The sequence below is a fragment of the Anser brachyrhynchus genome (assembly GCF_964034855.1).
Source record: "Anser brachyrhynchus genome assembly, chromosome: 18".
NCBI lineage: Eukaryota > Metazoa > Chordata > Aves > Anseriformes > Anatidae > Anser > Anser brachyrhynchus.
Window position 1 is genome coordinate 10,885,543 of NC_137711.1, and position 16,751 is coordinate 10,902,293.

Genomic DNA, 16,751 nt, shown 5'->3' on the forward strand with positions numbered 1-16,751 from the left:
GTGACAAAAACCAGGTGAGCAGCCGTCCTCTGCTGCAGCTGGAATTGCCATTAACAGGCTCGCCTGGCTGCCAGAGCCTGCTCTGAGCCGTGACACCCGATGAGACCCGATGCGCAGCCCTAAGGAAGGCACTTCCTGGAAGTTTCAGGAAAAAGTACAATAACGAGGTTTTAATCTCATAATGGGGCCTTTTGTGTTGAAGGGTCCGGAGGGGTGGCCGCATGCCCCCTGCATTGTCCCCAGGGGAGGGCCGCGTGCGGTGCGGGGCCGTGCCATAGGGGGGCCGTGCCCTTCGGAGGTTCCAGCGGTGTCACCAAGGACTGTGACACGGAGCTTGGTCACACTGCAGCCATGTGCAGGAGGCGGAGAGCGGGGACGGCATCACAGAGCCCCCGGGGAACCCGCTGGCGGCCCGGGGTGCCGGTGGCAGTAACCTCAGCAGGCGGCTGTGCACACACCTACAGAAGGTGTCCCCGTAGGGCATGGAGGTACCGTAGTACTTAGCTTGGAGCAAAACCTCTCTGTGTTTGGGTGTTCCTCGAAAAACCAGGCCGGAGAGGCTCAGTGCCACTCTGGGAAGTGCCCACGTTCACGAGCTGGCTGCGTTACCCTCACGGTCCCTCCAGGATGAGGGTGTTTGGGCAGACCTGTGGCAGCAGATTGCTGCGCCGTGCCGTTAATTCCCCAGAAGAGCTGATACGAGGTGATCACCAAGTGTTTGCCAGTGTTTGGAACATCGGAGGTGCTCAGTGCTGGGTGAAGAGCTGGGCTCGTGCTCGGTGCGGGGCAGCAGGGACGCAGTCAGGAAACCAGAGCTGAATAATGAAATAATCTGGAGCCCAGCACACAAAGCTCACAATTGTGCGTTGGGTAGGAGGAGAGATTTAATAAAGGACTTTAGTAGAAAGTGTAAGAAGTAATTGAGTTAGACTGTAGAGTGTTTTGTGAAATGAGTGTTGACAGAAGAGTTAACCAACCAGGCTATTGTTGCTTTGCTATCTTCTGTGATCAGCCAGTCTTTTCTTCCAAGCTTCTCTAAGAGATGAATTACGACTGAAGGTTTTTTTAAAAACTGCTTTCACTCGAAAGGAAAAAAAAAATAGCAAAAAATGAATTTGCTTTTTAGCAGCTAACTTATAAATCTAAAAATGTGAATAAATAAATGGCGCAATGATCAAAAAATGTTACATTAACACTTTTTTACTTCATTAATTGGGACACATCAGTAATGTGCGGTTATCCTGGGGCACCAGGAAGATTGATTTTTCTGCTTTTATCAGTTTTACCATTCTACACCCTTTTGCTGCCAGCTCCACTTTGCATCTGCGTTGCTGACATTTGGATTTCCATTGAAATCTGGCTGGAAGAATTTTATTCTCCGGAGCCTATCTTGTTGCCTTCTTGTTGTGTAAGAGTTGGGTAGTCAGAAGAGAGCCATGAGCAGCGGCATTTCAGGGGAATGAGGGCCTTGGCTCTCTTGGAGTTGGTAGGTGTTGAGCGTTTAACTCTCTGAAGGCCGAGTCTAAGAAGATTGCAGTCTTCTCATGAAATTGGGGTGGTGGCTGTAGAAGACCATCTGCAAAATTTGACCGTGTAACTGGTGGTTGCTCTCTGTGGGCTCTTGTGCATCTGCGTGAGATGAAAAGCTGGGCAGGGAGATGTGGCTACAAGTCTGTCTGTTAGGTTAGCTTGCTCGATCAGGCAGGGGGATTCATTTCCAAAGTAGTCTCGGGACTGTCTGCATTGTTTGGGCTTCTTGTGTTTGCTTTCTTGCTGAACTGGGCTTGTAGTTAGTGCTGAGTTGCGATTTCCATGACAAGTCCTCTGCTCAGAGATTTACAGCTCGGCTGCTTTAATTTGCCAGGCTAATGCTTTGGAATGCAGGTTGACAGTCCAGATGTGAAACCTTTCTCCTTAGAAAGAAAACAAAGGATTAAATGTGTTTTAAGAGGGTTTGAAAAAATAATTTAAGATTGAGGCCCAGAACCTAACATCTGAAGTCTTAAAATACTGCTGTTAGCAGCGAGGTTGAACTTCAAAACCTGGAGACTTGAAAGTGTGTCATCTTTGGCCAGGTCGCTGGTGCCGTGTTGGCTTTTGGTACACCTGTTTCTGCACATATCAAATGCTTCATGAGCTTTCAAAAATGTCAGATAATCAAATTATTCATCTTTGCACAAATAGTGCAGGTAAAGTAATGGTTGTGACGGTTCCTGCTGAAACGGGGAGTGCAGCTTTGTAGCAATGGGTGGAGAGCCAGGAGTGCTCCCTTGGAAACGACACGCATTTCCTCAGTATTAATTGATAAAGATTGTAGCTCATGCTGATTGTGCTGCCTCTGTCTTTCTGATTTGACAAACTGACCCATCCACGATTTTATGAGGGGACCTCTAAATAGGATTATTCTTGTTTTTGGGGTTCTTCCTACGTGGAGGAAGGTCCAGGTGGTGCAAGACGACTGTAGCGGCGGTTCACCATCATCCACGCTGCAGGGTGAAGGGTCTGACCAGAGTACAGGGAATCTCTAAAGCATGAGTGAATTGGAGAAGGGTAGAATACTGGTGTTTAGTGTCCAAACCATTTTTTTTAGAGAGAAACATAATGGCCTCAGCCAGGCCATTGAATCCAGTCCTTTGTGCTCATGAAGATTTGTACAATGCATCTATCAATTAATATCCTTTTGGGTTTCACAATTACTTGGGTTGGAAATGATGCAGCAAGTGTTCATTGTCCTTTGAAAGAAAAGATGAAAACATCTATAACTTTCTCCCAGCCCATATGGAAAGATCAGACATTAGGAGCCTGTACTACCAGATGTCTTAAAACTGAACTCCTAGCCTCACAAGTCAAAAAGGGCAGATCTTATAGGGCAGGTCTTTCTCAAGCTGCCTTGAGAAATATAATGAGGTTAAGAGCAGAGCTTTGCATTGTGATTTATTAAAACTGGGGCTGCAAAGTAAAAAGCTTGTTGTTTTTTGCTGGGAGATGAACAGTCTGATCGGTGCTCTCTTCTGATCGGATTTAGGAGGCCTCTCTAGACCGGGGATTTTGCAAGTAGGAAAGGCACGTTTCGTATGTTCAGCTGGTATTTGTTCTTGTCAGAGAAATCTCTGCCTTTTCGCCATGTTATGGAACAACAGTTGAGTACAAGTGTGTTAAGAAATGGCTGTAACAAATGACAAAAATGGCTTACAATTTTTCTTAATTTTTCACACCTTTTCTAGTATCAGTGCTTTTTCTAAATTATTTCAAAAGTGAGATGTTGTAAGTTAAGTAATTAGAAATAATGACTTAAAGAACAAACACAGATCTAAGAGTTATTTTTTTTTTGCCCTCTGTGTATTCATTCTCCCCTCCTCCCCCCACTCCTCCCCCCTCTTTTTTTTTTGGAAACAAAGAAGTTTGGCGAGAGAAAAAGCTATTTGTTGTGTGAACTCCACTGCTGCTGCAGTAAGGTGGTGTGCTGACTTGTTCCCATACATTTGGAGTGATCAAACAGTAAGCTTCTACAAACACTTGCAGAAGTAGTACAATAAGCATTAGTAATCTCTTCAGTTTGATAAACCACGTATTTGTGTAGCTTGATAAAGTGGAGGCTTAAGGTTTCCTTCCTGCGCTGGAGTTCGTCACACAGGAATTCAGAACTCGTGCATCGAGATCAAAACAGTATTTAGCCACGGTCTTCTGAAGTGTCTTACAGCCACGCTGCTTAGTGGCACTAAACCCTCTGCTTTGTGCAGCTTTTGCCAATTAATCACTCTTGGTCCTTCCAACAAATGAACTGCAGAAAGGAGAAAATCATAGAGGAACAGAGCAGCTGTATAAGGGCTCCCTCTGTATCACAGCCTTTCCTTGCTCTGCAAAAATCCATGGGCACGGAGCCACGCTAAACAGTAAGTGTTCAGCCACATCTGCAGAAAATCCATGGGAGGGCATGTGGAAAGTTGGCACAACTTTTGGTGGAAGGAAGTGGGAAGAAAGAAAATCATTAGCTAAGGCTAACCAGGATTCAGAGACTTGAGGTCGTCTTATCTGTGGAAGTTCTTCTTCCACCCTTCTTGTTGTTTTAACCACTTCTCTGAGTAATCTGAGCTTTTTCCATGACTGCAGACTTGGGATAGAGTTTTTTTGAGCCATCAATTCGAGAAACGTTTTTCCTTGCTTTTGGTCTGTTCCAGGCTGTGGGGCAGGGGACTGAGGAGGTAGGATGCGAATATCGCAGCAGCAGCAGAGGACTGCCTTCACTGCAGCTCATCCGAGCCTGGTACTTGCTCAGCACTGAACGTGTTGTTAGATGATGTATTCCTCTTGCTAATTTAGTCAATTCACCATTGATTCCAGTAGAGCTTGATGAAGTATGTCAGCTGGAGATTAGTCCCAGGTGTCTGGGTTGACCTTAGCTTTATCAGCTGCTTTCAATACTGTGACCATGAAGCACTTGCAAGTTTTCTGGTTCCTCCCATGATTGATAGACCAATTCTAAAGTGTCTTTCCTCCTTGTTTGTGATCCAAGAGGATAATGCCATGCAGCTGTCCGCAGCATGATGCTCTTGTGGTGAATAGTGTGATGCTCTGTTGGCTTGTTACCAACCTGAACGTCTATTAAAATGGCAGTTGTGTTTTGCAGGCTTGACATCTCGCTAATCCACAGTTCTGTATCTTCTTTGAATATCTTGAGCGGAATTGAACAAGTTTCTTAATGCTGAGGTGAGATGGAGTTATTTTAGACGAGGTTTAACTGCTGACCTGTAGCAGTTAGCAGGGTTATGTGTTGTTCTGAGTGTGGTTTTGGGGAGGTTTTGTGGAGTTCTTGTCTGCCCAAGGTGCATAAGGGACAGACTGGTGAAGAAAACCTTTCCACCCACTTTCTTGGCCTTTCCTGGTGTTTTCCCAGCAAGCTGTCGCTATTTGATCTCCTTCATCGCTTGGGTATCGGCATGCTGAAGGGCATCTTCCTCAGGGCTGTACATGAAGATCACTTGAAAGATGGTGTGAAATCCTATCCCCGTCTGAGGCTGATGGAAGCCTTCCCAGGAGCCGAGGCCGGGACCTGACCAGTGGATTTTTTTAAAACTAAATTTTGTGTCTGCTGCTGCATGGCCCTGGGGCTGTGCAGAGAGAGGTTGCTGCCGAGGAGCTGCGATTGAGCCTTCTTGAAGCAAACACCAAAGCAGTCTTCCTTTGTCGGGTGAGGGTGTAGGGCCGGCCGCGAGCTGTGGTGTGACCGTGCCCCTCACGTTAAGGAATTCCCTGAGTGTGACAGGGTGCTGGGCTGTGTTCATAAATTGAATGGAAGTGGAAGGAAGGAAAGGAACGCTCTGCTTAAGCCTGAATCACCAAAGTCAGCATCACATCAGCACGTTGAGCTATATTCCCTTTCTGCTCCTCAAATTGCAGTTCCTGTAATCTATTTTTGGTCTCTGGCTTTGTAGAAGACCGCTGGTCATTTTTTCCAGTCTTCCTTAATCTGCTTCAAAACTGAGAGCACTTCATGACCACTTGTTAAAGAATTCTCAATTTTGGGGACTGTGGCAGCCATGAAGTGTTTCACTAACTTTTAAGCTTTTTAATGTGAAAAATGTGGGACATTCTAGTGGGTTGGAAATTGCGCTGTGCTTCAGGGATGGCTCACTCCTGCTTTTTGGATGGAGCTTTCTTTAATTCGAGCAGGAACAATTTTATGCATCCTGCACAGCCTGCTTGATGTGTCGGGAGGGCCGGAGCCCGAATGGGGGCCTGCTCGCACCTGAGGTGACGCCGCTGAAGCACGCCGAGAGCCCAGTGTTGGTCGGGGCGCGCTGGCTTCGGAGCAGGGTGATGCCGCTCGGCCCCGCTCGCAGCGACACCAAACAATTTCGTGATTTTTCTCCCCCTGGGGACAAAATGACATGAGCCATTTATAATCGTTGCTTTAAATCGCGTTGGAGCTGGGGCTGTCTCGTAGGCAGGTTTTGAGAAATGAGTTTCTTTCGAAGGTGCTTGGGAAACTTGTGCGGGGACTCCCAAGTGGCGAGGCCTTTGTCCGCGAGGCAGGAGCCGGCCCCAGGGTTATCCATCAGCGTGCTGGAGCATCATTCACAGCTCGACTTCATCAAAGAGACGTTCCCAGCCACGTCTCGCTGGCCAGCCGAGGGGTCGTTCAGTCGTGATGTATTGTTCGGCTGACGGCTGGCATGCAAGCCGGGGGGGGATTTATGGGGAGCGCCTCGTGTGAGTGACGGCCTGGTGGGCAGCGCCCCTCCCTGGGACGTAGCCCCGGCCACTTGCCTCTCCCCCGAGGCCGGGGAAGTGCATTACGTGGGGCTTTATCTCAGGGAAGAAAGGTGTGTTAGGATGGCCACGATCCACGTGGATGAAATACTTTGTCTCACCATTTTATTTTCATTTTTTTTTTCAGTGGGACCAAGGCCTGGCTTGTTGGTACATGCAAGGGTTGTGGTTTTATAGCGGCCCTGTGTGGGTTTTCTGTTATTCCTTCCTTATTGTGACGGGTCAGTGGTTTGAGGGGAGCATAGAAATAATAATTGTCGAGTGAAGCTTAATGTGACAACAGCTGCGTAGAGTATAACTTCAGTAATTCTTTTTCTGTGAGATGTGTGAAATGGACTGGAAACCTAAGGTGGCGGTGTTGGGTGGGACAGGGAATTGCTACACCTCCTGCCGTAGTGCACATGCAGAAACCGAGGTGTGTTGGTAATTAAAGCTGTTGATATCTGTGGAAAAGTGTTGCGATAGTATATGGACTTGGAAAAATAGCGGAGTTACCTAAAGCAAGCAGAGGTGGCTATTATGAAGAATGGCTGAATGCAGTGCTTTAAAAATCAGATGTTGGTTACACGGAAAACAAACAAACACGGAGTCTGAATTAGCTTCTGTCCTTTCATTTTCTGCTGCAAGTTTACAGAAAACAAACCTGTCACAATAGGAAGTGTTTTGACTGGCAGCCTTTTGTTATGTGAATATAAGCTGGCTTCCGATGTTTTTCTGCTTCGGGCCTTCCTAGAGCTGTAGAATTTATGCCTGTTGTTTTATCTGTTAGCAGTCTTTCTTCCTCCTCAAAGTTAAGCCTGTAGAAAAATAGTTTAATGACATTGTTCCTGTAACCTATAACTTGAAGATCCTGCTGGAAGTTTTGATAGTATGGCCTGCAAATCTTCACCTTGAAGCTGGAGTACTCAGACTTCAGATTTGAATAAAAATAAAAGATGATTACAAAAAAAATGAGCCAGTGTACGCTGTGGGCTCGGTCTGCCACCGTACCCAACAGAGTGCCATGGGTGTATGGCAGCATCTACCTCAGCGAATGCTGCACGCCGGAGTCAGCCTGTTATAACCCCTACAAGAGGGGGTTTTGATATTAATGTCCATTTGATAACTAGTAACTGTGCTGGTCTGCTTTAAACACGGAAAACAAAACCAGAGGTAACTTGCTGGGAGCAGAGAGGAGGAACGAATAACCTGGCTTTACGTTCAAATACTTCTAGTGAAGGAGACTTATCTCCTTCCAGATAACTGGAAAAGGATACTCAAAATACTATATCATATATATATGGTTATTGCCTGCCTTATATCACTCCGAGTTCTCAACACATCTGGACTGAGAGTAGTTCCAGTAACATTAAAGCGTACTATTTTGGTTGGCACACTGACGCTGTGGTATATGCCAATTAGTAATGGCTCTTGGAAACAGGCTGCTCTAAAACTCTCCCCGAACTATTCCCTAGAGAAATTATTCAATTAAGTACAACTAAAATTAATGTCCATGGGTTTTGTTCGAATAAAGCAAAATAAGCAGCTGGAAAAGGGAAAACTTCTCAGTGTGTGCTTTTAGAATAACAGCTCTAACTAATAACCGTGTTTGCTGGAATCAATACTGCTGTTTGTTTTCTCAGTGCTGCTCTTTGCGAAAAATCCAGGGAGTGCTTCTGCAGCCGATGGCCTGGGACCGTTCCTGGTCGCTAAGATGTATTTTCAAATCACCACCTGCTTTCGAGAGGACGAAGCGCTGCGTTTCGCATGGGGGTATCGAAGTTGGACGCAGATATGTCCTTACACACTCGGGGTTGGACGAGCGAGTGCTCGGCAGTGCCGTCCCGTGCTGCCTGCAGGGCGGTGTCTGCTGGAAGCGGTGGTCCCAGACACGTCCTCCGCTGGAGGCCGGAGCACTGGCCTGCTTTGGGGGCGCAGGGGGGGCTGCTGCTGGCTGTGCCAGGGCGGAGAGCAGTCCCACAGCCCCCGGCTGCCCTTGGCCAGCAGAGCCGTCGCTGGCCCGCGGCAGGGGAAGCAGCGGGAGGCAGCCTCCCCTCCTGCCTCCCTGTGGGGCGAGGCAGGCAGGGACACGCGGTTCGTCGTACGGCACGTCCCGCATGGGAGGCCAGCAGGGTTCTCCTGGCCTGGCTGGCCCCAAGCACCATCAAAGCCCTGCGAATTAGCAGAGCCGAAGAGAACTGAAATATGAAGAGGAACAAGTTGGTTTGCCCCCCCCGGGAGAAGTTAGTATTTTGGGGTTTAATGCTTGTATGAAGTCCTGCCAAAGCAGAGAGTCAGTGTCCTCAATTAAATTTGGGAAGGTGGAGGAAGGCATCTCGGTCTTTGCTTGGAATGCAGACCTCGTTGTGGTATGAAGCATCGGTGTCCTGGTGTACAGAGCAGCACGGAGCTTGGACCGGCACGAGCACTGCTGGCATTTTGGGTGTCACCTTGGAGCTGAGCAGAAAAGCAGCCCGTGACCGTGCAGGGCTGCACACATCAGAGACTGCAAAGAGCAGGCACGGTTCGCAGAGATGGAGAGAAATTAAGATTCTTGGCTCTGTGTTTTTCTCTGTTTTTCTCTTTTCACTTGGCTCTGTGTTTTTCAGTGTGTTTTTCTCTTTTCGCTCTGCCTTGCTGTTAGAGTTGGCACATCGTGTGAAGGTGCTTTAGGTTTCTGATGTACTTACATTAGTTGCAATCTTCACTTCATACCACTGGCATTTTGAAGAGCGCTTTCTTACTAACATGTAATTATGGGGTTTGGACATATAAAGGTTGGCATTTGATCTATGATTCATTTCTTTGGTATCTTGCTCTTCTCCTGAGGCACCAGAGACCTGAAGGAGGGAGGGAAAGCCTGCTTGGCTTCTCCACTGAATTCCAGCCTTATTGTATTTTTTTTTTCTTTGCGTAGCATAAAATGTTATGGCTCTTGGTTCTCTATATGTTTTTCTTAAGGCTGACTGCAGTCTTCCATGACTCACAGTGGGATATGCCGTGGAGATGCATTACTCATCGATAAATACTATCGAGTGATCTGTGCATTGAAATCCACCAAAAATAAAAGCTTTTGGAAGGCAACGTTTGGTCAGCCATGCTGTTCTGCAAAGCTGAGACCAAAACTCCGTTTCCCTCTGCCTGTGCTGTTTCTTATGGCCTTTGTCACTTGGCTTCTGGGTTTTGTACTCCACAAACAGCGAGCGTGACGTGAAGATGGAGGTGCCTAAACCAAGTGAGACTTTTTACATGTTATAAATAAAATCAGTTAGTGTAAAGTCATGTATGAAGGCAGAGCTCTGGCTGCAAAAGAGCCTGCTTCTCCTTGGAGCAGGAGATGTTTTTCCTTCCTAGGGACTCCTTGTGCGGGTAAGGATGACGGAAAAAAATCCTGTGCTTCAGAAAGAGGGCGCGGGGCATGGGCAGTGACAGGGAGATGGGCGCGATGCCACATCCTTATCCTGCTCCTGGGCGGAGGACGAGCAGGGGGGCACCCATGGTGTCACCCTGTGTCACCTCGAGGCTGCGATCTTGAGAGTTACGCCGTCCCGTGAGCGCGCAGCGTCCATGCGTGTGCCGTAACGCCAACATCGCTCGCTGCCGCTCACTCCCTGTGGAGGAAGGCCCAAAATGAATTTCGTCTTTTGCGTGGCCTAGTGGCTGGGCAGGCTGGAAGTGGGGCTTTCGCCCTCTGGAAACGGTTGGCCTCCTTGTTTTGTTGCAAAAACCACACATTTCATTTGCGAGATGAAAGCTGTTTCTGTAGTAAAAGCCGATCCGAACACAGTGCTGTGGCACAGAAGGCGCCGTAAAGCAGGCGGCCGCCCTGAGGGCCCACGCACGCGGGGCGCCCCGCAGTGCCCTGTTTTTGTCGTCTGTCCTGCCGTGCTCCAGCTGAAGCTGTTCCTTGGGACGTTTCTGACCAGCTGTAGAAAGACTTGATGGCTGAGCTGACACAGAAGACGGGGCTGCCAGAGAAGTCAGGTTTCGGCCCCCTCGGAAGGCTTGCTAAATGTCAGCAGAGAGGCCGGGCTATGGGAAAGGCAGATGGCGGTCGTGGCGGAGGGCCTGCTGTCGGGCTACGCTGCCTGACAGGAGGGCAGGCAGGTCCCGGGCCTAGAGCTCGCGGCCTTTCTGAGGAGGAGGAGAGGAGAAAAGCACGCGGATCCTGTTGGACACAGCAGACTGCTCCGGCACCTGGCGTGGGTTCAGCCCAGCGTTTGCTCTCGCATCCTGTGCGAGCCCGCAGCGCAAGAGAGCAGATGTAGCGTGATGTATATCCATTTCCCTCCGAGATGACTTATGGCTGTAACGTGTGGGATTCCCATCTCACGGGAGGCTCTGAAATTATCCATGCCCTGGCTGGAGGGAAGCAGAACCACCTTTTCAGAGACAGCATCAATTTTTTAAGAATTAAAATACGCTTCTGATTCTCATTGCAGCAGCAAACGCTTCGAAGAAAAAGAGATAAAGGAGCTTTTTTTCTAGAAATATCTAGGATTACGTGTAGTTTCTTCTGCTCACTTTGTCATCTGTATTCTGTAGGTGTCCTTTGCGTAAATCTGTGTTTTCCTAGCTATTGGCAGATGGGATTTTAAAGGTGTATCTAAAGGTACCCTTTCATTCCATGGAAGGTTTTTCCACTACGGCAGTCTTTTATCACAGATGTGCACATAGCTGGACCTCAGAAACCAGTAGCAGCAAAATGTGGTGCTAGTGTGAGTTGTAATGCAGGCATTGCATTCAGGAGATTACAGAGATCAGCTTTCTCTACCTTTAATTTGTCACTTCTAATTGCAGAGCTGAGCATGATAAAACAAAGTGGAAAGTGCGTCAGATCAGCATTCAGACCAGTTGCTTCACTTCGTTTTCCATTTCAATAAAACTTTGAAAAGAAAGATTCAAAACATATGTGCCTGCCTCTCGGAATAGTCTTGTGTTGATTTGGATCAATCAGGGGTTTCTCGATCCTTTAGAACTTGACTTTCGGCTTTAATGGTGCTTGAACTTGCTGTGACCAGAGAAGCAATGCAGTGAGCAGATGGCAAAGAAGTAAATTCATCTGCATCTTCATTTGTGGCTGTGATGCGGTGACAATTCAGATCCAATTACGTGACTTTTGTATTTGTTTTTATGGGCAAAGCTATATTTCAAGTTTAATGCAAAATATTAAAAAAAAATCTTTGGCTTTTTTTTTTTTTTTTAATTGTTAGTAGAATAAACTTCTCCTACCTTTGCTCACACTTTGTCCAGCAGCACTGGAGCAGGGCTGCTGGTCCCCATTTCCCCCACCTCGCCCAGCCTGGGTCCATGTTCCAGCCTGGCTGCCCTGCCTTGCTACAAAGCATGTGTCGCCTACAATCAAAACCCTCTGTCGTGGCTTTTTAGCCGAAAAAGGCCAAAATTACAGCATGCGACCTACTCTGTTTTTGTTTGTTTGTTTGTTTGTTGTTTTTTTATCAGCTGCTTTCCTGGCAGTTTTCTTGCCGTGCGTGGCTTCACTTGGTGCTGTGCCGTGGGGTTTGTCTTTGTCTTTGGGGTCCTGTGCTGCTGAAGGAGGACCTGGACTCCGTTTGTGCAAATGGTTTACGTGTGGTTGGGAGGGCAGTGCTGCAGAACCGTCCTTTGTAAGGTCATTTGGGCATTCAGCCTGCTTTCCTGTGCCCTCGCAAACGCAAGCCCCCTCTCTGCCTCTTTTGCTTTTCTGTCCATTTTTTAAAGTTCTTTAGCAGCCAGGTAGGTGGGAGGCAATAGAAGAATTTTCATCCCAAAGGTAATTGCAAGCTTGAACTGCACAGGGGGCTGTAGGGGGGTCGTGCCAGAGGACGCGATGCTCAGGAGCCTGCTGATAGCTGCGCAGGCTTTTCAGCGCCTGTCCGACACTGCCGGCTGCGGGGCTTTCTCCGGCAGCAGCTCTGCCTGCCTGAGAAATCTGTTACCACCTTTCAACTCCTGCCTTAGGCAGTGTGCTTTTTCCTCCGCTTTATGGCGGGGAGAAATTCTTTAATTCACGTGGTGGCTGCAGACAGCCCCTGCTGCTGGGGAGGGTGTGGGTACCGAGGAGTGCCCCCACCGGCTGCCCCCTGCATCAGAAACGTGTCGTGCTGGATGGGGCACGGCTTGGGCAGGGGGCTGGAGGGAGAGGCTCCGGGCACGGTCCCCGTTGTAGTGCCTCGGGCGCTGGAATGATGGCAGAAAATATTCCTGCCTACATTTGTTCTCATTTAGCTACAGCTTGTTCACCAGGATGTTTTTCAAGGAGGGTCTGGTCAGTGTTGGCAAAGGAAAGTCTCTTATTTCCCAAGCGTGCTTATCGCTTTGTCCTTGACAACGATGGGAACTTTCGGCACTTTTTTTTTCATTTAGAGGCAAACAGGAGAGATCCTGCCTTTGCAGGCGGCACTGTGCTGGTTTTCCTGCGTGCTGAATCACACAGGACAGATAAAGTTTCCCCAAAGTGTTGTTGTCCTTGCAGATGTCGGACTTGGGAAGGTTGGGTGGGAGGTGGAGGAGAATTAATATCTGAGCTATGAACTGAATGAGTCTCGCGCTTCAAATAAAATACCTCCAGTCACGGGGAAACGCGTTTTTGTGCAGGGTGAACAACGAAATCTCGACTGGTAAGAACAGCTTCGCAAATCTGGAGAGTTTGCATCTGGAACAGAGCAGTGCTGGTGTGGTGAGGTTGCTTCATCACAGCGGTGGCTTAGATCTGTAGGATAAAGCTGAGGCTGCACGCACCAGTGGTTGATGTTTGCCCTCTGGCCTCCTTCGTGTGAATACTTCGAATGCTAGCTTAGGCTGAGGGGCATGAATCAGTAGCTCATATTTGGGAACAATGTGTATTTTCAAAGTCTTAGATGGTGCTATCATTTTCTGCAGCGACTCACTGGAGATGGTGCAGTGCTTGTGCAGCAGACTGGAAAAACGTGTGCTAGAAGGATGATGCTCTTAACTCTCCACGAGGGTAAAACCTCCTTGCTGTGTGTGCCTGTGAAACTTGCCTCTGCCTTCAGAACTTTGATTTTTTTGTTTTGTTACCCCTTGTACGATCAAATCTCCGTGTCTTTTCTCTGTATCTTGAGCAATACTTGTTACTTGGTAAGACTGGAGGGTGCACCATGCATAACTAAAACCATTTGCTGCATGAAGATGAATCGCAGAGGAAGCAGCTCCCTTTCAAGCACTGGTGTAAAACTGATGGCGGGCACAGGCGTGCAGCTGCGAGCACACCTCGAGGAGCTGCCAGAGCTAATGCCCAACATCAGCACTACGTTGTATTTGCCTCCCTTGCAGACACAAGGTCTGCTCTGAGTGTTGCTGGCAGTTTTGGAAGTGCAAAGGATGTCCCCGTTAGTGCCGTTGCCTTGCTCCTAGCAGAGAGACTTGGAAAATCTGGTTTGAAGGAATACGATCGAAACAATAAAGGCTATCAATAAACACCCTGTCCTGCTGCTGGGACTTGTTGTCTTTACCTCTCGGCCAGCCTGTATACAGGGTTATGATGCTTGAAAATGATCAGAAAATTAGTATACCTTGCTATTTGAATGTTAGGCACACTAACGTTTTCTTTTGCTTACAGTCAGTTAAATGTGGAGGTTTCAGCAGTGCTGTAGCAGTGATGCAGTGCTGGGGGCTGCTTGTGTACAACCGAGCTGAGAGCTCGGCACCCGCCAGCTGGCAGGGCTCTTGTCCCAGGCCTGATCTGAAAAGACAGACGAGATTTATTAAGACAGTGATCAATAGCGGGGAAAGTGCTAGGAGTGTAACCAGAGGAAGACATTTTGCAATAGCATTCGGTTTTTGGCTGCTGTCCTCCTCCTGATTTATCATGCACAGAAAAATCATTCCTACCTGCAGAGTAGAAAGCAACTCAAACGTAGCGTATTCCTGCACCGTCTGCATATTTCAACAAAATTTAAGCGTAACAGTCGGCAAGAAGGAAATTTGGTGCCCAAATGTGGCTTTCAATGTTAAGTGTTACAAAACCCCAACCCAACAACCAGTCTTGGTTTAAGCCTTTTACCTGGTCTGATTTCCGTGACAAAAATTGCTAGTTGCATGAGGCTGAGGGTGGGTTGGCTTGAAGTTTCCTTTTCTCCTCTATTAAAAATGGATGTAGGGGAAATTTTGCTCACTTTCCTTTTCCCTAAGGATCATCTGGGCTGCAAGCAGAGCTGCCATTTGTACATCACAGTAATTGAAACAATGTGAGGCTTTCACCGTATCCTCCCATATCACTCGATCGGGTCCGTACCGAGTACTCTCAAAAGCATTTACGAAGATAGTGATTCTGAATTTGTTTTAATGACTGCATAACAGCCAAGTGAACTCTGAGTGTTGAGATGCTCTCTTCCAGGGACTGAAATTTCGCATTTCCTATAGTATGTGCATTAATTCTTACTTGGGCTATTGTTTTGCGGCTTCCGTCGCACTACGCTCGGTGGCTCCCTAGGCTGATGCTGCAGTCTGGGGCTGTTCCTTTTCTCCTTAGAGCAGAGCAGTGCACTGAATCCCAAGTCAGAGTCTCTTGGACCTTACAGCGCTTTCCTCAGCGCTGTGAAGCACTGGTGTGTCTCGCTGGAAGACAGCGGGGTGCAGCTGGTTTCCATTTCGGAGCCTCCAGCAGCAGTGTGCTTGCTGAGCAGCGATGCTGAGGGCTCGGAGATTAATGCCGTGTTTCTCTTTCCCCAGAGATCATCGACGACCTCACTAACCTGGTGGAAAACACAGACGACAAGCTTCGCAATCAAACGCGGCACGTGAAGATGGTGGACAAAAAGTCAACTTCCTGTGGTAGGAAATGAGTCCAAATCCTGCGCTGTCATTAAATGCCTAGAAACTCGCTGAGTGCTCCGAGGCTGTGTGCACTGTGCCTCCCCCCAGCAAAGATTGCTGCTAAAGAGGCAAAACCCACCTCTCCGACCCCAAATGTACTTCAGCGATGTTGCAGGCTTAACTTCCTGCGCTTGCCGTGTTAACCTCCTTAAGCCAATGAATGTCCTTAAGCCATTTAACTCCAGTATTGCACAATACCCTGATTGGAAATTGCAGAGCTGTATGAAATTAATGTGGTACATGTTAATTAGGTTTAAAAAACTTGCTAGCTACCAGCTCTCAAGAAACGGTCACAATGGGGAGTGGTGCCGCAGGGGCATTTCTGGCGGTGTCCTGCAGGAATGCGTTCCCGACCGAGTGGTTTTCAGAGCCTGCCAGACATGAAATCCTCGCTGGTGACGCTGAGCTAGCGAAGCTGCGCTAGGCTGCTTTTCCTTTAGCCAAGGCAAGGCTGTACCTCTCGCGCCAGGTTTTGTGTAGGGGATGCGGAGCTGGGGGTTTGGTGCGGGGAGGATGCTGCGGGCGGTGGCAGGAGATTTATGTTTGTCTCGGGGGGATGAGTGGTGCTGAGGAGTGGCCGTGGGAGGATGTCAGTGCGAGATGGTGTTAGTGAGACAGTTCTGGAAATACCACGTCCCCCTCCGGTGTCCGTGGTTCGTTTCTGGCAAACGAGAGGGCTCATTACTAGAGTAATTTATGCTCTGTAGAAGTTTGACTCGTAGTCAGAAGTGAGAGAATTTTGGCTTACGCAGCGCAGTAAAGAGGAGGACGAGAGCTTCCCGATTCTGGGTGAAGCAAAGGGGGCTGGTGGGAGCTTGTAGTCCCTGGCAGGGCGATCTCGGGGCTGGCAGCGAAAGCCCCCAGCAGTGAGCTGTTTGTCAAGCACTGGGAGATATTTGAGGGATTAATTTGGTTCCCCATAAGTGGTAATTTTTTGAAAGTCTGATGCAAATTAATGAAAATCTGTGGCCTTTTCTTATAGCGGACTTGTCAGAGGCATTTGTCTCTGATTTCTCATACACCAACTACAGGCAGAATTAACGATGTGGCTGCAGCGTTCGTGACTGATGATTTTAGGTCTTTAACGCTGACACAAGCTCGATTTAATTTACAAATAATCGCACTCAAATTGTGTCGAGTACCCCTGTGCAGCCCCTCAAATTCTGTGGCTTCGCTTTCCACACAAGCACCGGGTGCGAGAAGCGAAATGCCCGCGCGGGGCCGGCGCTGAAACCGATGGCAGACAAGAGGTTGTCTGCGGGGAACAGCTTCTCGCTTGTTAGGTATTTCTTCCCCTTTCTAGCTTCTTAATGCAAATGCAGAACCCAGACAATGCTGCTAGATAATGAGCCTGTCTCTTTAACTCTAAAGCCGAGCTGGCTGTGCTGGGGAATTTGAGAGGAGGAGGAGGATGGGAGAGGCGAAGGCTGGGAGGATCCCAGGCTGGATGCCTTGGGGGTGACCTCTCTCACCCTTTCCACATTGAAAAACATTTTTCTTTAAGGGGTGGTGAGAAGCGCTGCCTCTTCGTGCCTTATTCCGTCTGCTCCAATAGGTCTTCCTGTGTTTGCATAACAATTTGGGTATATGTAAACACTGTATTGCCTCAGATAGCTATTTTACTCTGCCTAATCATGAGTTTTAGAACAATAATGCTGGAAGAG

General features: G+C 48.2%; 1 protein-coding gene across 2 annotated transcripts in view; it reads left to right on the forward strand.

Moving 5' to 3' along the window:
* Nucleotides 1-16,751, forward strand: part of STX8 (syntaxin 8) — a 102,477-nt gene that overhangs the window by 50,142 nt on the left and 35,584 nt on the right. For both annotated transcript variants that reach the window (XM_080560267.1, XM_080560268.1), the window contains one exon: nucleotides 14,944-15,045. In XM_080560267.1, coding sequence (XP_080416393.1) covers nucleotides 14,944-15,045 — 102 coding nt within the window. The remainder of the gene's footprint in view (nucleotides 1-14,943; nucleotides 15,046-16,751) is intronic.